Source organism: Ascochyta rabiei, chromosome 3 (assembly GCF_004011695.2).
Source record: "Ascochyta rabiei chromosome 3, complete sequence".
Taxonomy (NCBI): domain Eukaryota; kingdom Fungi; phylum Ascomycota; class Dothideomycetes; order Pleosporales; family Didymellaceae; genus Ascochyta; species Ascochyta rabiei.
The window spans coordinates 2,471,286-2,493,136 of record NC_082407.1 but is presented as its reverse complement, the minus strand read 5'-3'; the positions used below and the strand labels follow the sequence as shown (position 1 = coordinate 2,493,136).

The following is a 21,851-nucleotide window of genomic DNA, read 5'->3' as shown; positions in this document are numbered from 1 at the left end:
AGGAGCGTGCTGGATGAAGATGCAATGCGGATGAAGATGCAATGCGGATGAAGATGCAATGCGGATGAAGATGCAATGCGGCACGAACGGCGATGGAAGATTCCAAGCACAAGCTTCCACAGTTCCACTAGGTGCTGTGCTGCCACCCCGTCTGTTCCTGAAGGCTGAAGCTTTGGCCCGCGCTAGCTCCGACGCGCCGACACGCCGATGCCGACGACGCCAGACCACCACGCCTCGCCCTGACCAGCCTGAGCAGCCGAGGCCGACAGGCTGCGGGCGGCACATCCATCTTGGCTCCGATGCGCGGTGCGGCGATGCGGAGAAGGCGTCTTGGCCATCTCGCTTGGCCGGCCGTTGCTTGTCCTTGATCTTGTTCTTGACCACGACGCCCGCTCAGCTGCGAGACCTGCACCCGCACTTGCTCGCACTTGCTCACCCTTCCTTGGCACCTCTGGCACTCCGCCCATCTCTCGCAAACACACATCACCCACTAGGATGGCTTGCTGAGAACAACCCAAGCCGGACGAAGCCCGCGGCTTCCCTCTTGCCGTGCCCTGTCGATATTGCTATTACCGACCTCCTCCTCCTCCTCCTCCTCCTCCTCCTCCTCCTCCTCCTCCCCACAGCCAACCCCTGCACTTCTCCAACCAAGGCGCAATGGCGCTCCCCACCCTGTCCCGAGCGGCGCGCATCATCCTGGTCGGCGCGCCGGGCGTGGGCAAAGGCACGCAGACGGAGCGCCTGATGAAGCAGTTCCCCGAGCTCTCGTCCATCAGCTCGGGCGACCTGCTGCGCAAGAACGTGCGGGAGCGCACGCCGCTGGGTAGGTCGCAGCGCCCCGACGTGGTTGTCGAGGCATTCCAAGTGGTTGCGCCGGCTCACAGCGTGCAGGCATCCAGGCCGAGGCCAAGATGAAGGCCGGCGCGCTGGTCCCGGACAACATGATCCTGCGCCTCATTGTCAACGAGCTGTCGACGCGCGGGTGGATCCGCGACAGCACCCTGCGGCCCTACGCCGTCTATTCCAGCGCCGCCGCCGTCGACCACACGCCCGTCGACGCCGTGTCGATACCCTCTGCGATCAAGACGGCCAAGTACACGTACTCGGACCACCCAGACGCCTCGTTCATCCTCGACGGCTTCCCGCGCACCGCCAACCAGGCCGTGCAGCTCAACGACATTGTGCCCATCAACCTCGTTGTCAGCATCCACACGCCCAGCGACATCATCATCGACCGCATCTGCAACCGCTGGGTGCACGCGCCCTCGGGCCGCGTCTACAACACCACGTTCAATGCGCCCAAGGTAGCGGGCAGGGACGACACGACCGGGGAGCCCCTCACACGGCGCGCCGACGACGACCCGGAGGTGTGGAAGCAGCGGCTGCAGAGCTTCCGGGAGAACAACGAGCCGCTGCTGGAGCACTACGACAAGGCGGGCCTGCTGTGGACGGTCACGGGCAACAGCAGCGACGAGATTACGCCGCAGCTCTTCAAGGAGTTTGGCAAGCGCTTCGGCGTGCCTGTGCCCGAGGCGATTGGGGGGCTGTAGGCGGTTGCGTTTGCTTGGTATACCCTGTTGCACTGCTGGGCGCTGTGTTTCCTAGCGCCAGGAGAGGAGGGCCATTGCACGAGTGGGAACGCTTCCCTCTCGCTGTACTTGTCCATATCAGCGATGTTTTCTATTTCTGTAGACTGTATGCCATCCACCACTGCAACCACCCACTACTGCAACCACCCACAACCCCGTCCGTGTCTCTTGGCCATGCAATTCTGAAAGAGTCCCTGCACCCACTGGCAAGCCATCTCAGTACGTTTTAGTTGGGTAGTTTTAAAGACGAGTCCCTATACTTATTAACGAGCTATCTTGGTATATCATAGTTATGCGATTCAAAGACAGGTCCCTGCACGTACTAGCAACCTGACAGCTATCTTAGTATGTTTTAGTTGGGTGGTTCTAAAGACAAGTCCCTGCACGCTGCACAAGCAAAGCGCGGCCGTGTGGCGCCCCGCTATCGATAGCGAACAGCCAGACGTCACCGCGCTACCAGCCCAGCCACGACTCCAGGCACCGCAAGCGTAACTCCGGCTCTGGATGCCGCGGCCTTGACATTGTTGGCGACGGTAGGACGACAATTCACAGACACGCACACACCGACACACCGACGCACCGACATACTTTGATATACCCTGCCACGACATACTTTGATATACCCTGCCACGACACACTTTGATATATCCTGCCACGACACACTGCCATCTACCGCGACACTGCCTGCACGCACGCACGCAATGGCTGAAGACTTCAGCGAAGGCCGCCTCGAGACGCTCGTTGGTAGCCCGCAGAAGGAGCTGGCGGGCACGCAGAATGCCTATGTCTCGTACCTGGTCACGACAAAGGTAGACCCTCTCCAACCTTGACCCTCACCCTGGGCCCTGCTACCTGTTCAACGTTCTACATGCTACACCCTCACCCTCACCCTCACCCTCACCTTCACCCTCACCCTCATCCTCACCTTCACCCTCACCCTCATCCTCACCTTCACCCTCACCCTCATCCTCACCTTCACCCTCACCCTCATCCTCATCCTCCTGCCTCTTCTAACCCACCCTGGGCCCTGCTACCTGTTCCACGTTCAACACCCTCACCCTCCTGCCCCGTCTAACCCACCCAGTCCGACTATCAATCCTTCCAGAAGCCCGACTTCTCCGTCCGCCGCCGCTTCACCGACTTCGTCTTCCTCTGGAAACAGCTGTCCAAGGAATACCCGCAATGCGCCGTCCCCCCGCTGCCCGACAAGCACAAGATGGAGTACGTCCGCGGCGACCGCTTTGGCCCTGACTTCACCCAGCGCCGCGCCCACTCGCTGCACCGCTTCCTCAAGCGCCTGGCCCTGCACCCCGTCCTGCGTCGCGCCATGCTGCTCATCACCTTTCTCGAGAGCCCCGACTGGAACCAGCACATGAAGGGCCGCTCCTCGCGCGCCGCCAGCGGTTCAGAGCCCGGCACCGGCGGCTTCGTCGACGCCATCGCCGAGAGCCTCGTCAACACCTTCACAAAGGTCCACAAGCCCGACCGCCGCTTCATCGAAGTCAGCGAGCGCGCCGCCAAGCTCGCCGAGGACCTCAACAACGTCGAAAAGGTCACGCTCCGCGTCGCCCGCCGCCAGGCCGACCTCGAGCAGGACTACGCCGACCTGGCCACCCAGTGCCAGAAGCTGACCGCCCTCGAGCCCGCCGTCGAGGCTACCCTCACCTCCTTCGCCGCCTCCGTCACCACCACCTCCCAAGGCTTCAAGTCGATCAAGGAGCACACGGACCAGAACTACCTCACCTCACTGCGCGACATGGACGCCTACATCCTGGCCGTGCGCAACCTCCTGCGCATCCGCGAGGCCAAGCAGCTCGACTTTGAGGCGTTGAGCGAGTACCTGGCCAAGTCCGCCGCCGACCGCGACTCGCTCGCCTCGCAGCACGGCGCCGGCATGGGCGCCTCGGGCTTCCTGCGCAGCAAGGTCGAGGACTTCCGCGGCATCGACCACGACCAGGCCCGGCGGCAGCGCGTGCGCAAGCTCGAGGTCGAGATCGAGCGCCTGACGGGCGAGGTCGAGAACAGCAAAAAGGCCACCGAGGCCTTTGACGAGCACACCGTCAAGGAGATTGCCGACTTTGAGCGCATCAAGGCGGTCGAGTTCAAGGACACGCTGGGCGACTTGGCGGACGCGCACGTCGACTTCTTCCAGGGCGCCATTGATACGTGGGAGGGGTTTTTGGAGGACATGCGCCGGGACGAGGACGGGCGGAGGAGTGGAGTGGAATAACCAACACACGTTGAACAAGGCGAGTCATTCAAGCCACTACCAACCAGCCAGCCAACCCTATGGAATGGGCGCGTAGCATGAATACACGATATCACGATCCAGGACCCTCTTTCCTCACGGCACCTCAGCATCACTATCCCCCCCAAACCCAAAACTAAACACCCCTCCCCCCATCTCCTCCCCTCCTTCTTCCCCTGTTTCTCCCTTGGTCAACACCTCCCACCTCCCCCCCCCCAGCCTTGGCCCTCTGATCTCTCCTCTCCAACTCCCTGACCCCATCCTCCAACAACCCCGGCCAGTGCTCCCGCAACCGCTCCACGAAAACCTCATACGCCCGCTCTGCTACATCGTCTGCGAACCCACTCACCTGCTCCCTCTTGTCGCGCAGAAAAGCAAGGACGTCGGCCAACTTGGCCTCGGGCACGAAGTTCTGCGTCAGCGCCAACGAAGGCGACAGGTTGAGCACGAGGTGGAACCAGCCGCTGGGGACATGCAAGATCTCGCCCGCGCAGCAGATGCCCTCGTGCGCGCCCGGTGTAGCGCGGGCGAGCGCGTGGAACGAGAGGAGGTACTCTGCGATGCTGAGGGGCGCTGTGATCTCGCTCGCGTCGGCGTTGAGGAGGATGCCCGGTGGTGGCGGGGTCGAGGGCGACGAGGGGAACATCAGCCAGTATTTGGAGCCCGTCAGCACGGCGTTCCACGCGCTGGTTGCGTTGGGGTCTTTGTGGAATGTGCTGCCGCTTCCTGCGGGCCCGAGGATCAGCCAGCGGCTGTCGGGGCGCTGGGAACCTAGGGCGCTGAACAGATCTGCGCCGAAGCACGAGGGGGTCCAGTAGGCAGCGTCTGGACCGCTCGTGGGCATGTTCGTCTTGGAGGCGAAGGCGCGGTCGAAGAGGTACAGCGGGGATTCGTCGGCGTTGTTCTGCATGTAGGACGTGTAGGTGGAGAGGGGCCAGTCGACGGCTTCGGCTGTGAATTTCGTCGACGCGAAGTTGGCGAGGAGGTACTCTGGCGTCCAGGTTCCGTAGACGGGCCACTGCTTTACGGGCTCCGTGAGGATGAAGGGCTTGTCGGTCCAGCGCGCCGAGTACTCTTCCGGTGTTAAGTCGGGGAGGCGTGCGATGGCGTTGCTAGGGGGGATGTTGGTCGTGTAGGGTTTGAGCGACGTGTGGGCGCATTGGAAGGGGCGGTACAACACGTCGGAGAAGAGGTTGTTGCAGGAGATGCTGGTGGTGTGCGCTGGCGGCGTGTTGAGATAGGTTGCGCGCCAGGTGCCGCGCCATGTGAAGTTCTCCGGTGGAGATCTGGGGGTGTTAGTCTCTATTTACGATGTGGAAGCGTATGTTGCTTGGAGATGTTGTTTGAAACGTTGCTTGAAATGTTGCTTGAAATGTTGCTTGAAATGTTGCTTGAAATGTTGCTTGAAATGTTGCTTGAAATGTTGCTTGAAATGTTGCTTGAAATGTTGCTTGAAATGTTGCTTGAAATGTTGCTTGAAATGTTGCTTGAAATGTTGCTTGAAATGTTGCATGAAATGTTGCTTGAAATGTTGCATGAAATGTTGCTTGAAATGTTGCTTGAAATGTTGCATGAAATGTTGCTTGAAATGTTGCTTGAAATGTTGCTTGAAATGTTGCTTGAAATGTTGCATTGATGATTGTTCTGATTCGACTGAAGGGAGAACGCGTGGAAAAGTGCGCATCAGACACAAGTCCAACAAGAGAATATCGAGAGCATCTGGGAAAAATTGAAGTTGAGCTCGACGAGAAACAACATCTCAACCACACTGGCCCAAGATGCGTCCACTAAACTCAACGACAAAACCCAAATGAGTCAACGCAAGACAAATGACAGCTTGACAGGCTCTCTTCATGCATGTGACTGAAGGGCTGGAATGATGACTGACAACTGACGAGACTAGCAGTCACGACTCACCCTACAAATAAGGCCCGCCACAGCTCGTCCAGCCGTGTAAAGGCGTACAGGGCTCGACAGGTGCTGCCCAGGCGTACCAGCGCGTCAGCATCGAATGACTCGAGAATGTGGTTCAGCAGCTCGTCAGGCAGCCGGGCAAAGGATCCGCATCTCGCCTTGATGTTCTCGGTTGCCGTGTACGCATTGCCGGCTGGCTTGATGCCCAGCGGGTGTGCAGGCACAGCGGTCGCCACATCCTCGTCGTCCTCGACATGCTGGACAGGCACCGGCACAGTGAGTTTTCTTCTTTTAGCGGGCTGTGGTTCGGCGGGGGCAAAGCCGGGGTCCTTGAGAATGCCGGGCGCCATGTCAAAGAAACCGCAACAACGGCTGCTGAATATGGCACTGCGCAGTCTTGTTTGAGGCCCAACTCCTGGCGAGTGCTGGCGAAGAGTCACAGGCCAAACCGCGGACGTCCAAGGCGAAACCCACAAGCGTTGGAGTCGCCCCAAGGTCGATTTTCCTGACCCACTAGCGCGCAGTGGTAGCGCACTAAAAACTCTACAAAATCTTTGCCCCGCCGCTCGTTTCTGCCCTCACCACCAGACAACTTCTTCCCATACAACAACTACAACAGCAGCGGTGTCCACACGGTCCCTCTGCTACCCCAACTACACCAGCTTTCTCCCCGACTACAGGCAGCGCCGGTAGTCTTTCCATCCAACCGCAATCATGGCTGACAAGGGTCTTGAGGACGTGCCTGAGGGTGAGTGCCCGAGATTTTGCGCCGCGGCGGCGACAACATGCACTGCATGAGCGCGTACTGATGCTTCACCCAGGCCAGATCGAGTCCAACTACGATGAGACCACGGACTCGTTCGACAACATGAACCTGAAGGCTGAGCTCCTCCGTGGTGTCTACGCCTACGGTTTCGAGCGCCCTTCTGCTATCCAGCAGCGCGCCATCATGCCCGTCATCAAGGGTGAGTTTGCCGGCACGACGACGAAAAACGCCCCAGCGACTAACTCGCGCAGGCCACGATGTCATTGCGCAGGCTCAGTCCGGTACGGGTAAAACCGCTACCTTCTCCATCTCCACTCTCCAGAAGATCGACTCCTCGGTCAAGGCTTGCCAGGCCCTCATCCTCGCCCCCACCCGCGAGTTGGCCCAGCAGATCCAGAAGGTCGTCATCGCCATCGGTGACTTCATGGACATCCAGTGCCACGCCTGCATCGGCGGTACCTCTGTCCGTGACGACATGAAGGCCCTCCAGGACGGCCCCCAGGTCGTCGTCGGCACACCCGGCCGTGTCCAGGACATGATCCAGCGTCGTGTCCTCAAGACCGACCACATGAAGATGTTCGTCCTCGACGAGGCCGACGAGATGCTGTCCCGCGGTTTCACCGAGCAGATCTACGACATCTTCCAGCTCCTCCCCCAGTCCACCCAGGTCGTTCTCCTGTCCGCCACCATGCCCCAGGACGTCCTCGAGGTCACCACCAAGTTCATGCGCGACCCCGTCCGCATCCTCGTCAAGAAGGACGAGCTGACCCTCGAAGGTATCAAGCAGTTCTACATTGCCGTTGAGAAGGAGGACTGGAAGCTCGACACCCTCTCCGACCTGTACGAGACCGTCACCATCACCCAGGCCGTCATCTTCTGCAACACCCGCAGGAAGGTCGACTGGCTCACCGACAAGCTTACTGCCCGTGACTTCACCGTCTCGGCCATGCACGGCGACATGGACCAGGCTCAGCGTGACGTGATTATGAAGGAGTTCCGTTCCGGATCTTCCCGTGTCCTCATCGCCACCGACCTCCTCGCCCGTGGTATCGACGTCCAGCAGGTTTCCCTCGTCATCAACTACGACCTGCCCGCCAACCGCGAGAACTACATCCACCGCATCGGTCGTGGTGGACGTTTCGGACGAAAGGGTGTTGCCATCAACTTCGTCACCGCTGACGATGTCCGCATGATGCGCGAGATTGAGCAGTTCTACAGCACACAGATCGAGGAGATGCCCATGAACGTGGCTGGTAAGTTTTGTCATTCCCACTCTGAAGGAAAAGCCGCTAACCTGGACAGACCTCATCTAAGCGGCTGTTCCTTGCGTTCCCATCACCGTCTCTCCGCGCCCGCTGTACACTCTAGCGGCGTTGTTGGCACAGACGCGGTGGTGATCTAATTCGGCGCGCCTGCGAGACGGGTGTGCTCTGTTGATTCGGCACAAAAGCGATTGACGTGGGACGAGCGGTCGTCCACCCATCGCGGCATCTTGGCGTTTGTTCTTTTCATGTGCGAAATGATTTCCCCAAAAGAATGTTTCTTGCAGATGATAGAGACGTCAGTTGGCTGGGATGTTTTCCTCTGCAATCTACTGTTTCTTAGCTACTTCCCCTGGGCTTTGTTGTTCTCCGAGGATGTGCTACGTGCGATGGAGGCCTGCCCGCGCGATGGAACACGCTTCCCATGGCCACGCATGTCTACGATGACGATGATGAGTTTTCTTTCCTATAGAGATGCAGTTCAATTGCATGACGCTACTAAAATCTCCTGTAATCACCGCAATGCTCGAAGTGTGTTCAGCTGTGGAGTCCGACTGCCAGTCTGTCGAGCCTGGCTGTCGACGTCACAGCTCGCTTATCGATTACCTCGGAACCCCTCGTGCGCGCCCTGAGCCCCAGGCGCCGAACACACAATCTCATGAGGTCGACAGCATGGCTCGCGCAAAGCAGAGCCTTTGCCACAATGGCGCTCTCCCCAACCTCGAGCGTGCGTGATGCTCTCTCGTGTAGACGGTGCGGTACTAAGTTACACTAACTAACACCCTCCCAGCAAGCCCTCGCCCGCTTGCGCGCATACACTCCCCCGCCCACGCAGTACTGTAACTGCCCCTTGTCTCGGCGCGCTGCCGTCCTGATCCTCCTGTTCCCCGGCCGCCATGGCGAGCTCAAGGTCGTGCTTACCATGCGGAGTGCTTCGTTGAGGAACTACGCAGGCCAAGCCGCCCTTCCTGGCGGAAAGGCAGACTCGCTCTCAGAGACACCGTGGGAGACTGCACGGAGAGAGGCGTACGAAGAGATTGGACTACCATTGGACAACGAGAAGCTCAAGGGCTTCAACCTCGAGCATCTCTGCGAACTGCCGGCGAATCTGGCCAGGACAGAACTCGGCGTGCGGCCATGCGTGGCATACCTGTCCCCCACTTCTGCGCCCCCAGACAGCAGCGCCACGTCTTCCAGCGCTGCCGACAGCGAAGTCGAAGACCGCTTGATCCCCCGTCTCGATCCCAAGGAGGTAGCCGCCGTCTTCACCGCCCCTTTCCACGCTTTCCTGCGCAAAGACTGGTCAGGCCCGGGCCCAGCGCCCGTCCAGAAGAACGGTAAGCCCGAGAAGTGGTACAGAGGCAGCTGGACAGACTGGCACGAGTCGCGCTGGCGCATGCACAACTTCTACGTCCCTAAGCCCCCTCCTGCATCCCAGGAGATGCGGAGAAACGCCGAGAAGTCGTCACCGCCACCGCAAGCTTCCTCGGAGCACGGGAGCGGACTGCCCGAAGGCGACGACCCGCGCCCTGAGCCGAGTGCGCTGGACGATTTAACCACATTCAGGGTGTTTGGCATGACGGCGCGAATCATGGTCGATGCCGCGCGGGTCGCGTACGGAGAGGAACCTGAGTTTGAGCACAACAGCCACTTTGGGGACGAGGACATGATTGGGCGACTGCTGAAGATGGGGAGGCTGAGTCAGGTGCGGAAGAAGGGGGAGGTGTTGACCAAGGATGTGCTGAAGCATGCTAGTAAGATGTGAGAAGTTGGAATTCATTGATGATGTATCGAGTCAGCGTCTCCAACAGGACGGTACACTATCTCTGCATCCTTCACTGCTGACAGGTCGTTTCGATCACGTCCGTGCTCAACTTTGTTGCACTCGTACAAGGAATCTTGTAATTTTGCTGTGCAAAACTTTCGGTGGTCCCAGAAGGAATTCGTATCGTAAGCTTCCTTCCTTTTCGGCTCTGTTAGTACTACACACTTCTCACCGGCGAGGCTTGGCTGTAGCACATTTCAACCTTCCCTTTCCTATACTTAAGATACATTCGTTTCTCAACACGCTTCGCGATGGGCTGTCTCTTTTCTTCATCCACGACCTCAGAGCGCCTGCGCTTCTCAGTTCAAATACAGGATCTATCGCACAACGCGCTCACTGTAATTACCGGGCAGTATTGTTTGCGTTATGGACTCTACGTGCAAAATGACCGAGTCACCGTTGGTACATTTGTATGCAGGTCTTCTTTCCTTGCTGACTTTTGCAGAAATCATAGTTCTACTGCCAGACTCATCGTAGACAACAATTCTACAAAATGTGCTCCCGTTCAGCAACCACAGGGCTCAAAGGTTCAGGATTTCCTCAGACATTCCCGGCTCCAGCTTTTGGGCTTCCTTCTCGGTCGCGCCTTTCGGTGGTGGTCACCAATCGAGCAGCGCAAAGTTGCCTCGTACCGAAGTCGTCGGATGGCAGCCCTGAACAGCATATTCCATCTTGTCCCCTTCTGTGGCGCTGTTACTCTACTGTCACTCTACTGGATAAGATGCTGGGTAGGCGGGACATCCGACAACGCGACAACCTTACAATTCGTGGCCAAGCTACATGAAATGACGATGCAGGCATCACTTGTGGACGTTCTTCTCCATGTGATCCGAGTGCAAGCACTCAATGGCTACATACCACTAGGTGCGCTTTCAGGAGCTGCGCATGGCCCTCAGTTGTCCTATCTGTGGTCCTTAGACTTCATTTCTGCCGTCAACTCCCCAACCTTCAGCACATGGCGTAAAATCACATTCGCCTTGTCAGCATCGGGGCTGCTCTTCATGACTTCGGTCGTTGGCCCTTCGTCAGCGGTCTTGATGATTCCTCGACCTGGCATGTCACATGTGAAAAGAACCGTAACAAGCTACCTCAATGCCTCCGAAGCTGCTCTATTCCCCACGCATTTAGATAAGACCTCCGGGCTGAATTTGTAGGTTGGTACTCGCATCACTTTGTACAAGTCGCTGACAGTTACAATAGCTCGAGGTACTACGAGTTTGAGGAGCGGGAGATTATTGAGTCTTCACTAACACCTGATCATCACGTCATATTCAGCTACACCTGGGGCGATACCTGGGGCGATACTGCGGCTCGGAGCTTTGCAGGCAAGCCTAGAGTAGGTCAATCAGTTGATCGTACCCTTGTCGACAATCCTCACCATCATGTACCAACGGGGGACAGCTACACTATTGCAACGACACCGACAACCTTGAGTTTAGGACAACTGACCTTTCATCTCCCGGTTTATAATTTTGACGATCCTGAACTGTTGGTAACCAACAAGAGCTGGGTCACCCGGACATTGCAGCCAGTGGTTCTGGCTGTGTGTACACAAGAGTTCCAGAGGACTGAAGATTCGTATTACTTCCAAGACGATGGGTCTAAAGGCTCTCTTCCCAATTCCACCAAGCTGCAGGACCAGCTGCTCGAAGTTTACGAACATGCAAATGACAACACTACGATCAAACCCTTTATGCCTCCGCTATGGATACCATCGCCTGGCAATTCACATTCTCTGCTTGGACTCTTCATTAGGCCTGGTGGAACAGGGAGGGTGGGAGATAGCAGGTTCACAGCGTGTACTGTATCGTCATTCTGGAGAGAAGCAGAAACATCATTTGCTCACATAAACTTTGGGTATAGGATCAAAGCTGAGCTGCCTACAAACAGGGAAGCCATGGCAAGCAGCAAATTGAGACCGATCACCATCGTTCCAGAGGATATACGCTCTCTGGATTACCCATGTATGGCTAAGGGGAAAATGCTAAGCGGAGAAGGAGTCAACGCAGAAGTTCTAGCCACATGTTTTGCAGCTGCTATTTCCTGGATTCCAGCCCTAGACAACCGTGATCCAGACGACCCCACCATTGATCATGATATGATCGAAGGGTACGATCAGTCTCAGTTAAGCGACTCAACCCCCTTCAGCGTGATGAAAATCGACACAACATACAACGGCTTTGGCTACGGATCCACCGACACCTCCATCAAGCTCTCTCTCGCAGTGATCATCTCATACTGCCTCATTGTCGTCTGCTACGTCGCCTATACCGTCGCCACCGGCCGCACATCTGTAGCCTGGGACTCGGCAATGGAGCTCGTCATGCTGGCGCTCCAATCGCAAGCCCCAGACCATCTGGGCCCTATATCCGTCGGCATCAATTCCATGGACACGTTTCGCCAGAGTGTCGGCATCCGCGTGCGTGTCGATAGCGAGAAGAATGCAGAGAAGTTGGAATTGGTCTTTGCGCAGGATGCGGGGGCTGACGACCGCAGGTTGGGGATGGTGGAGCCGAATAAGGCGTATTGAGACTAGAGTTTTATAACGGTGAAGACGGTATTGTTTGGGCGCTGTTTTCGGCTTTCAACCCAAACCACGGTCACTGAATATCCGGGTCAGATCAGAAAATGGTGAAGTGCACCCTCCATCCGCAAGGTTTTCTCCCTTCTGCTCCGCTCGTGATAGAAGCAGATGAAGTAAGTCTACGTAACGACCGCAAGAGCTACGATCTAAATATACATCAGCATCTCTCGATGAGCAAAGGCAGTTGGTTGGTTATTTGTAGGTCTGAGTCTCCGGCCGAACCTCCTCTTCTCTTCACACCTCCCCTGTTTTCCGCTGCACATTCCAACGCAGTGGAACACCGCACTCCCACATGACATTGCACCACACACCACCGTCGTCGCGCAATCGATGCCTACTGCCCACCCAACCCAACCCAGACTCCCGCGCTAGCATCTCCCGCCATCGTGTAGACGTCGTTCGAACGCCCTCACTTTTCTCTACTCTCATGCCCGCCCGGCTGAGCTCCTGCGCACAGGCAGATCAGGCCTGCACCGTCGGTCTTCCCACCGGCGCCTCTGAGATGAGAGGAGGGTATTGGTGTTTCCTCTCTTCTACTTCGTGTGTCGATTTTTGTGGGACCCTTCTCGGCTTTGGTACGTTGACTGATTTTTCCTTCCTTTGAATGGCGCTTCGACCTTTGTTTCGATTAGAGGGTAATCGGTTACTGGAGTTTACTCTGATTGTCAGTGGTTCTGCTGGTACCTCCCATGGTGTCCTTCCGTCGCTATATATCATGCATGTAAATATCCGTATCGATGTGGGGCTGTAGGCCGATTATCGCTGTGAAGGTGGGAAGGTAGGTCAGAGATATCAGTCTATAGCGAGCGACCTGATGGTTATACTTGTGGTGCGAAAGGTCGGACGTAAGTGGAAGAATAAACAGGAAGGCTAACGTGGCTTGCCGTTCCAATTGAAAGAATACGTCTATTATTAGGTTCCCATCTAGGAATACATAGGTCTTCATCCCGCAAGAAACATGTGCCAATCCCCCTCTCACGTCATCTACTGCGCCAGGACGCTCCGCAACATCGTTAGGAAACTCGGGTGAAGCTTCTTTATCTCTTCGATCGTCGGTTTCTTCGGCTCGCCCGCACGTCGCTTTAACTTCTCTGCCGTGCGAGCGCGGTTCCTGCGCTCGGCTTCGATGGGGTCGTCGTCCTCCTCAATTTCGTCCTCTTCGTCCGAGTCGGTGGCGTCGTCGTCGAGTTCCAGGTCTTGAAGATCGAGCTAGGGTGTGTCAGTTGAGGATATATAGCGGTTTGAGATGAGTACGAACCTCATTCAGCCCAAAGTCGCTGCTCTTGAAGCCTGCCATGCCGCCCAGCATCCCGTCAGGCTCATCACCTGCACTCGCCATCTTCTGCCTCGTCTTGTCCTGGTGCCACTTCTTGCGGGCTGTCTGCCACCTGATCAGACTGTTGATCTCTCTGATGGCTTTTCTCCTATCGATCATGTTCGAGTCTATGCCGCCCTGGAACAGAGCGTTCATGTCGAGCTTGCCACCGCCGCCCGGACCGTGGCGTAGGAACTCGAGAATGCCTTCCAGCCAGCCCATCAGCTGATCAAACAATCCGTTGTCGTGATTGTGAACCTCGTGCACGAACTTGTAGAAGTTGTCTTCGTGGCGCGCACATAGATCGATGAAGGCTTGGACGGTCTGATTGGGATCTGCAGAGACCTCTTGACGTTGGCAAGCTTCGATGGTCTTGATTGTGTCGTCGGCAAACATGGCAAAGTCAGTGATACTGTTGTACACGTTTGCAGACTTGTACACGCGAACGAGGGGTTCGTAAAAGATGGTGAAGAGGTCGCGGAAGAGTTGGAGAGTCGTAGGCTACAAGGTTATCAGTCATGTTCCCACCCTCAATCCCAAGTAAAACTTACCTCCTCGATGACCTGGAGCATCATGAGCTTGTCTCGCTGCCTCAGACAAAGCTTCAGGTACTGCTTCAAATGCGCAAAGAGCTCAGCGCCCTGCCGTAAGTCTTTGTCAATCTGACCAGACGCATTAGTAAGGACGCTTTGAGTGCTACGACTGCTATTCTTTCTGCTGTAACGGCTGGTCGGTCTCACATTTTCGACCGCGTTGTTCCACGCAACGTAGGCATTGAAGACCTTCTCCACCTGCTGAGAACTCAACTCCGGTTTGAAGAAGTCAGATCGTAGGATCGTCACGACAATATCGACCTGCTCGCTATCCGCCTCCTGCCGGAGTACCTGCTTAACCTCCTCACTTGACTCAACATAAGCTTTAATCTTGGCGCACAGAACTTCGTCCTTGATCTTCGTGGAGCCGAGGGTGTCAATCGTCTTCTGCACAGAATTCACGCCATCGTTGATGGCCATACCAAAAATGCGCTGGAGCAGAGATCTTGCGCCAAAAGGCTGTGCAAGGAACAGGTCAAGGACTCCGCTCATTACCGCTGCGGGGTTGGCAATTCTGATCACATTTTTCAGCACGCCGTATGGTACGAGTGAGTGTATCCGCTTCGCTTGCGCAAAGAGCTCGGGCGAGTTGTCCTCGGCCAGGAAGAGGTGGTAGATGGTAGCTGCAATCTCTATTCGCAACCACTCTGCGAACTTCTGGTACTCCGGCTTGAGCTGAGATATCGAGTTCTTCACCCGGATTTCTTGGAAGAGATGCGAAAGGCCATTCCTCTCGACGATTTCTCGCCTGAACTTTTCCATGTGGATGTCGAGCTCGGCGGCACGTTTTCGTGCCACTTCGTAGAACTGCTTTTGCTCTTGTATGCGCTTCTCGTCCATGACCATCCGCCTTTCAATGTCGTCCATCTCTTCCTCGTTCACCTCGATAGCATCACGCGTGAGGAAGTCAGCCATGGCATTCGACTGCGCAATCCTCTCGTTGTTCAAGAACGACCGCAGGAAGGCTCGCAGTGATACACGCTGCTCCTCGCGGTATAGAGTGCGTGGAGGTTGATAGGCCAAGCCTTCACCGGATGCGCGAGGCGACCGCGCCCCTCGCCCGCCGATCGAGGTCTGTGAAGCGTTCTTCTTATGGCCGCCACCCCAAAGGTAGCTTCGTAAGCCTCCGCCACCACCGTCGCTCTTCTCGTATGCGTCAGGTGGTGCTGGCCCTTGGGTTGATACTGAGGAGATGGAGCTGGCATCGTCGTCGTCTTTGCTTGAGCTCATGAAGGAATCTTTTTTGTTCTTACGAGGAAGAGGAGGAAGCACTTTGCCGGGAAGCTCAAGGCGTATTCGCTTGTGCAGATTGACAAAGTCCTGGTATCGTCGGCCGACGTAAATTTCTCTGTCGCCGCCTTGTTTGACTCTGATGAGATACTCCTGCGCGTAGCCAGTTAGCCATGTTGACGCAGTCTGACAGTCGTGACCTACTGCATGCGTGTGATACCGGACGTGCTTCTTCACTGATGTGGTCCGCACGCCAGCCACGTTGACATCCCAGCCGTTAATGAAATGCCCGCTCGGTGCGTTCATGTGTAGACCCTCCTCGTTTGCGCCTCGCTCGACAATTTCCATCTCGGAAAAGCGAATCCTCTCCTCGTAGCCGGACGCGGTAGGGATACCGGAGACCATCATGAGCTCGACCAGCTTCTCTGCCTTGAGCGCCAGCTTCCTTCGTTTCGTCTCTTCGAGGCGGTCTTCTGAGGAGGAGATATCCTTGCTTGCGAAAGATTCAAGGAACTACCGATGCCGTCTCTCGTCAGCCTTCATCCGCAGTGTCCAGGATGATGTCACCGACTCACCACTTGCAGCTTGTCTTGCCAGAACTCCTTCTCCTTGGCCTTGTCGAGGAATGGGAAATTGCGCACGTGGTGGACGAATATGTAGCGCAGTAGCGGGAGCTCCGAGTCTTCTGGTGCGACTTCGCCGGCATCTGAGCGGAAGGGCGCGCCGAAGCGCTTGAGGGCGGTGGTGGACGAGAGTTCGGAGATTTCGAACTGTGTTTGCTGGGAGATGAGCTCACGCTTGAGGTCTGGCTATGTGTGAGTGTTGTGCTATGTGTGGCGTGTGGTCCTCTCCTGCTTACAGTGCTCCTGCTTGCCGGTCAAGATGGAGCCCTCTGGCGGCACCGACATCATGGACGCCATTGTGTAGTTTGTGTCTGCCCGCGCAGCACCTGGTCGCCCTGCACCTGCACCTGCAGCTGTGGCACGTGGCTCGCCTACATTCGAGACCGGCGGCTGGTTCTCCATGGTGGTGGGCGCTGCGTGTCCGTTGATCGCCAGGCCAGGCGGGGTGCTCTGGGCCATGGTAAACAGCAGGGTAGGGGCAAAAGAGGGCGGGGGAGAGGGCGCAGGCGTCAAGGCCGCAGGGGTCCGGAGATGATTCTATGGGAACGCTCGGCCTCGACTACACGGCGAGGCAGTAAAGTAGTGGCGACGCGTGTTGTATGACGCCCGGCTCTCTTGCAGCAGAGCGACTAGTGTGGCTGTTGCAGCTGCTGAGGCTTACACGCTGCTCCACCGGCGAACAGGTGCCAGACTGACGTGACTGGTACTTGAATTGGACTCGTCGACGATCAGCATAACCAGTCATCCGCTCGCGCACGACAAGAGTCGATGCTGGTCGGCACCACAGGCGCGGCGGGTGCACGAGAAACTGTGGCTGGTGCGCGCAACTGCGTCACTCTTCCATGGCTGAGCGGTAGGGCCGAGCAATCAGCGAGCGCGCTGGCGATCCACTTGGACTCCACGGGCGGGCTACGGGGCAACAAAGGAACGCACGGCACGCTCGTCACCCGGCTGCAGCACCAAGGAGGCCCTTATACAGCTGCGCGCAGAGCTCGTTCTTGCGAAACACGGTCAAACTGCTTACGAAGCACTTGCCTGCCCGCCTCGCAGCGCGAGAGATCTTCTGCACCTGCTGCGCTAGTCAACACGTCAGACGTGCAGGTGTTCAGACGATCGCGGTTCCATGGCACTGCACCCCAGTACCTGTCTTACACAGTACCTACACTTGACCTCACCCCCCGCGACGGTCTAGACCACTTGTCAAGTGCGCCACAGTCACCTTGTCCCGGACTGCAAATCCTCGACACTGGGCAAGGCTTGCTGACACAAACTTCTGCCACTCGACAGCATCACTAGAAACCAGACACAGACGCAACCTCAACCTCAACCTCCCTTCGCCACAAGCTGCCTGGGTGGTGCTTCATTTCACTCTGTTCAATACAAGTTACAAGCACACACGCAAGTGCAGCATAATGCCATGCCAACAACGCCGTGTCCCATGCCCGGTCCCTCTCCCCGAGTAGATCGAATAACAGACTAGCCTACAAATGGTAACACTTGACCCCAACGCCAACCCTAGCATCACGTCACACAGCACGCCCACGAGCTCAGTAGTTCAGCTCGCCACTGCCACCCCCGCCGACAGCATCGAGGTCTTCATAGCTCTTGATCTGACGACCCTGTGTCGACTGCAGAGGCCCGGGCCCGCCGTCACCGTAGCGTTGGGGGCCGGGCCGTCCGCCGCGTGGAGGCGTGAGGCGACCGTTGCCACCGTTGGGTGCGTTGCGTCGATCGCGGTTCTGCCTGTCATACGGCCCAGTACGAGTGTTGAAACGCTGGCCGCCGCGTCGCATGGCTCCGGCGTCGTGTGTACCAAGAGACGGATCCCAGTTGCCGCCCATGGCTGGGTTGAACATGTTTCCGACGTTCATTGCGTTCTGCATTCCGTTGCCGGACATGGCCATGTTCATATTGGCAAGGTTGAATCCACGTGGTGTGCCTGTTGCCTGCACATGGTTGCCCATTGGGAAGTGACCATTGCTGTTCGCGTCACTGCGCGAAGGTGCAATGTGTGCAGGGTCAACGACATAGCTGTTGACGAGCTCCAGCTGTTTCTCTGTTAGCCATCTGCGCCGAGCCGGTGATCGCGACTGTACTTACGTCTTTCTGCAACTTCTCGAGCCATTCTGGATGGCGCTTCTCGACGTGCTTACGCCAGAAGTTTTGGCCCTTGAACAGCTTTGTGCATTCTGGTACCTTGCAGCGCCACTTAGACTCATCTTCCTGCTTGCAGAACCTCGCGAGCTCGTCCTCCATGGCTTCATCTAACGGCTTACCGCCAAGCTTGCGGACATCGACGTTCTCAGGCTCGAGCAGCTGTAGCAATTTCTCTTCATACGTCTTGACCCAGTTGAACGCCCGCTGGAGCTGCTGCTGGTTTTTCCCACTCAGTTTCATCGGCTTGCGTTCCGCTACCGGGCTCCCCTCGTCGTTCTCAGCGTCACCAGACTCCTGCTTCTTGTACGGGAACGACTCGCCGGTAGCGGTAGCTCTTGCAGTAGCCTTCGCCGCTGTCGTCAGGCTGGCACGAGGGCGTCGAAGATGTCCTCCCGCGCACTTGCGGATCAACTCGTGGACCGAGTCGCTCTCGAAGACACAGAAGAAGCAGAAGCTGTACACACGTCGCAGATACTCAATCAAGAGATCGAGCTTTTTCTTCTTGACCAGCAACTCTTCATCGTCAACCTCCTCGTCGTAAGCGCCTTCGTCGTCCTCCATGATCTCATCCTCGCCCTCCTCCAGGTCTTCAAGATCCCTTTCCTTCTTAGGCGGGGCTGGGGCATTGGCTGGAGGCTGGAGCCAGCCCTTCGAACGCAGATCTTCGACGCGTTGCTCGATCTTCGCAACACCATCGACCTCGCCGAACTCTTCTTCATGGCTCGCCCTCAGTTCACCGTCGAGCTTTCTGACTAGCCTCTCGGCCAACTCCAGGTCGCGCTCGATCCTCTCAGGCGCAGAAAAGAGGTCCCACAGCGCTTTCTTCCGGGGTGCTGCAGGGGTCTCATGTACTCCAACGTGACAAGTGAAGTTTCCGCGCTCTTCGTCCTGAACTGTCTTGCCGTTGATCGCCTCGAGTGCCTTCTGGGCGGTGCTCTGTGGGGCGATGATGGGCTTCTCCTCAATGGCTCCGTCCCCTCCTTCATCGTCGCGCGCATCACCACGGTCGTCGATGATCATGGCCTGCTCATCGCTGGGGTGCAGTATTACCCACCCTATGCGGTGGCACTTCTTCAACGGATTCGGGTCACTCAAGCTGAGCCATTTGAAACCGCCGGGGCCCTCTCCAAGGTGCTCCTTGGCGAATTCTTCCACTTTCTCTCGGTTAACGGTAGGAGCGATGGTCTTAATCAGCAATGTAGGCTGAAATGCAGACTCGTCACGAATCTCGCCGCCTTTGCATGGTAGCAGATCACCTACGCCCAAGACTTCGTTGGCAGCAGTCGTTTCACCCTCCTCTTTCTCGACGATCCCCCCCGCGCCGTTGGAGTCGTTCTTGTAGATGCCTTCGAGTGTGAACTCGTCAAAGTAGCCCTCGTCGAGTTGTCGCTCCCAGTCGGCATATATGCCATGTCGGTAACCGCGCAGCTTCTCTTTGAAGGCTTGGTCGTACTCGGGATCGTAGCGCTCCTTGAACCATTCTTCGCCCTTGTGTTTATCAACAAATGTTTTCGCCATTTGCACTTGAAGCTTCTCTTTGTATTCGTCATACGCAGCCTGAATGAGTTCGCGCTCCTTGCCTCGCTCTTCTCGAGCTTCGCGTTCGCCCTTCAGGACAGGCTTCCGTCCTCCGTTCTTGGCGCGCTCCTTTTCCTCCTTCATGACCTGTTCGACGCGCCACCACTCAGCAAAGTAGTTGAAGCCGACCTGGTACTCAAGCGTCATGGGATTTGGGATCGGATTCGTCGTGAATGTGGGAGCGAAGCTGTCTTGGCCAGGGACATAGCGGTCAATGCCGGCCTGGACAGGCGGAGGAGAGGAGCGGCGGCGGCCTCCATCACGACGCGGGTGGTCGTACTCTCGAGCGCGGTCGGGCTGGTAACGGTCGATGTTTTGAGGCGATCGCGAACGGCGCCTGGGCCTGCGATCTCCGGCAGCTGTGGTATCATGGATTAGCTAATGCTGTTCAGGCATCCAGGGTGCTGCTTACGAGGGGAGCGTCGCCGGTAGGAGTCAGCCGGTGGCCGGGAGTCCTCTCGAGTGCCCCTATAGAATGGTCAATGTGGTGCGCTTGCGGTGCATCGCTGGAGCTGTGCTCACGTGTACGAATCCATTATCGTGAGTAAGAGCTGCAGTAGCTAGGCTGAGTTGATTAGATCAAGTGTGATGAGCCGGTCATCGACAAAGTGACCGAGTGACCGAGTGGCCGAGTGACCGAGTGACCGAGTGGCCGAGTGATCGAGTGACCGAGTGACCCAGAGAGTTCGAGGCAGGACACGCAGACGCGAGTTGTGGGTGTGGTGTCTGATAAGCGACAGACAATCGAGGGTAGCTGTTTGCCATGGCGGCCCCGGGTTAGACAGAGGACAAATAAATGACAAGAGGAACACGACTAGTCTGAGGAGGTGCGGCAATGAAGAGTAGACAAGAGGGCGACAGCACTCGATGCGATTGATCACACGCGAGCTGCGCCGTGAGAAGAGAAGGGTGGATGGGGAGTAACTAAGAGGCTGGTGTCTGGTAGACAAAGCTAAGGGGAGCTATGGCGGTAGCCCGGCAAGAAAGGGAGATACGAACAAGAAGAAGCTGCGATAAGAACGAGAGCGAATACACTCACGAGGATGCTGGAGTGTGTTCTGTCCGGTAGGGAGAGACAGTCGTGTGGAGGGAGGTGAGCTGGTCGCGCGGCGGCTGGCGAAGGAACGGAGAGCTGAAACGGGGCTAGTGCCGGAGCGCGGCAAGTGGGCCAGCAACGTCCGTGAGGAGGCATGGAGGGAGGCTCGATGGGAACTTGCGGGATTACCTAGGCACATCGCGAGACACAGGCTGCAGCGTATAACACGTATAGCATCTGTTGCCTGAGCCTGCTACCGTTGCGTCAGACATTTGGCGGTGCGAAACATTGGACGAGCTTTGGGCAGACACAGCACCACCACCATGACCGCCTACATCCCCTCTCTCACGCTTCCGAGCTTTCTGTTTGAGAACCCGGCCGCGGCCATTCTTCTGCCCGTGGCCTGCGGTACCGCTCTGGGTTTCTCCATCAGCCGTAGGTAACATCTCAGCGGGTTGGCTGCCTCGGAACTGACGATTCGCAGCATCTGTCACTCGGGCGTCTTACAAGGCATTGAGACAGCCACCTCTACATCCTCCGGGCTGGGTCTTTGGGCCGGTATGGACCGCTCTCTATGCAACAATGGGCTACACGGCCTATCGCGCGTGGACTACTGGCACGACCTCCATCAACCCTCAGACGGTAGCCCTGGCTAAGCAGGGAGCAACTCTGTACTCGATCCAACTGGCCCTCAACCTCATCTGGACGCCGCTTTACTTCGGCATGGGACGACCAATTGCTGCTACTGTCGACATCCTCGCTCTTGGAGGCACTGTCAGCTACCTTGCCTACATCTGGGGCCAGGTCGACCCCACCTGTGGGTGGCTGCTTGCACCCTACCTGGGTTGGCTCAGCTTCGCTACCTACCTTTGCGTTAGTGTCCTGCGATCGCACGAAACGATCTATATGCTAATGTCGGACACAGATCGGTAGCGGTTACCTGAACGACTGGGACTTTTCCAAGGCTTTCAAGAAGGAGTGAAGTATTGAACTCGGTGAACGTGCTAGACATGTGAACCTTTGCACACTTGTTTTGAACCTGCAATGGCTTGAGCAGCGGTGGACCTTGACTAGTGCAGACGTATCACATATCTAGACGCCCTCTGGACTTTAGACAGTAATAATGAACGC

The 21,851-nt window shown here is 57.0% G+C and overlaps 9 protein-coding genes across 10 annotated transcripts, besides 8 other annotated features; 6 read left to right on the top strand and 3 right to left on the bottom strand.

The window, feature by feature from the left end:
* Positions 1-189: 189 nt before the first annotated feature.
* Positions 190-232: a tandem repeat.
* A 344-nt stretch (positions 233-576) lies between these two features.
* Positions 577-620: a tandem repeat.
* A 37-nt stretch (positions 621-657) lies between these two features.
* Positions 658-1,550, top strand: EKO05_0002428 (uncharacterized protein; the record flags this gene model as incomplete). Its single annotated transcript, XM_038944234.1, has 2 exons — positions 658-823; positions 892-1,550. 2 exons carry the CDS (start codon positions 658-660, stop codon positions 1,548-1,550), a joined length of 825 nt encoding a protein of 274 aa, XP_038793094.1.
* Positions 1,551-2,290: 740 nt separating this feature from the next.
* Positions 2,291-3,819, top strand: EKO05_0002427 (intercellular trafficking and secretion; the record flags this gene model as incomplete). The annotated part of the gene is made up of 2 exons (XM_038944227.1): positions 2,291-2,398; positions 2,674-3,819. The coding sequence occupies 2 exons, from the start codon at positions 2,291-2,293 to the stop codon at positions 3,817-3,819; spliced, it is 1,254 nt and encodes a 417-aa protein (XP_038793093.1).
* Positions 2,464-2,590: a tandem repeat.
* Positions 3,569-3,609: a tandem repeat.
* Positions 3,820-3,973: 154 nt separating the features above from the next.
* EKO05_0002426 (uncharacterized protein) lies at positions 3,974-6,101 on the bottom strand (the record flags this gene model as incomplete). The annotated part of the gene is made up of 2 exons (XM_038944134.2): positions 3,974-5,123; positions 5,755-6,101. The coding sequence occupies 2 exons, from the start codon at positions 6,099-6,101 to the stop codon at positions 3,974-3,976; spliced, it is 1,497 nt and encodes a 498-aa protein (XP_038793092.2).
* Positions 6,102-6,465: 364 nt separating this feature from the next.
* Positions 6,466-7,830, top strand: EKO05_0002425 (translation initiation factor eIF4A; the record flags this gene model as incomplete). The annotated part of the gene is made up of 4 exons (XM_038944228.1): positions 6,466-6,499; positions 6,573-6,716; positions 6,769-7,770; positions 7,820-7,830. 4 exons carry the CDS (start codon positions 6,466-6,468, stop codon positions 7,828-7,830), a joined length of 1,191 nt encoding a protein of 396 aa, XP_038793091.1.
* Positions 7,831-8,301: 471 nt separating this feature from the next.
* On the top strand, positions 8,302-9,544 carry EKO05_0002424 (8-oxo-dGTP diphosphatase; the record flags this gene model as incomplete). Its single annotated transcript, XM_059635911.1, has 2 exons — positions 8,302-8,506; positions 8,574-9,544. 2 exons carry the CDS (start codon positions 8,302-8,304, stop codon positions 9,542-9,544), a joined length of 1,176 nt encoding a protein of 391 aa, XP_059491894.1.
* An 851-nt stretch (positions 9,545-10,395) lies between these two features.
* EKO05_0002423 (uncharacterized protein) lies at positions 10,396-12,134 on the top strand (the record flags this gene model as incomplete). The annotated part of the gene is made up of 2 exons (XM_038944230.2): positions 10,396-10,754; positions 10,805-12,134. 2 exons carry the CDS (start codon positions 10,396-10,398, stop codon positions 12,132-12,134), a joined length of 1,689 nt encoding a protein of 562 aa, XP_038793090.2.
* Positions 12,135-13,172: 1,038 nt separating this feature from the next.
* Positions 13,173-16,408, bottom strand: EKO05_0002422 (uncharacterized protein; the record flags this gene model as incomplete). 2 transcript variants are annotated; one of them, XM_059635910.1, is made up of 7 exons in its annotated part: positions 13,173-13,397; positions 13,447-14,004; positions 14,055-14,165; positions 14,244-15,479; positions 15,531-15,839; positions 15,902-16,131; positions 16,186-16,408. In XM_059635910.1, 7 exons carry the CDS (start codon positions 16,406-16,408, stop codon positions 13,173-13,175), a joined length of 2,892 nt encoding a protein of 963 aa, XP_059491893.1. The 2 variants fall into 2 exon arrangements, with proteins under 2 accessions (XP_059491893.1, XP_038793089.1); XM_038944042.1 differs by having other exon boundaries at positions 14,055-15,479.
* Positions 13,320-13,374: a tandem repeat.
* A 1,088-nt stretch (positions 16,409-17,496) lies between the features above and the next one.
* EKO05_0002421 (uncharacterized protein) lies at positions 17,497-20,220 on the bottom strand (the record flags this gene model as incomplete). The annotated part of the gene is made up of 4 exons (XM_038944112.1): positions 17,497-17,997; positions 18,050-20,043; positions 20,097-20,152; positions 20,207-20,220. The coding sequence occupies 4 exons, from the start codon at positions 20,218-20,220 to the stop codon at positions 17,497-17,499; spliced, it is 2,565 nt and encodes an 854-aa protein (XP_038793088.1).
* Positions 18,717-18,749: a tandem repeat.
* Positions 19,673-19,718: a tandem repeat.
* Positions 20,221-20,291: 71 nt separating the features above from the next.
* Positions 20,292-20,362: a tandem repeat.
* Positions 20,363-21,043: 681 nt separating this feature from the next.
* On the top strand, positions 21,044-21,702 carry EKO05_0002420 (uncharacterized protein; the record flags this gene model as incomplete). The annotated part of the gene is made up of 3 exons (XM_038944154.1): positions 21,044-21,155; positions 21,205-21,593; positions 21,646-21,702. 3 exons carry the CDS (start codon positions 21,044-21,046, stop codon positions 21,700-21,702), a joined length of 558 nt encoding a protein of 185 aa, XP_038793087.1.
* Positions 21,703-21,851: the final 149 nt, after the last annotated feature.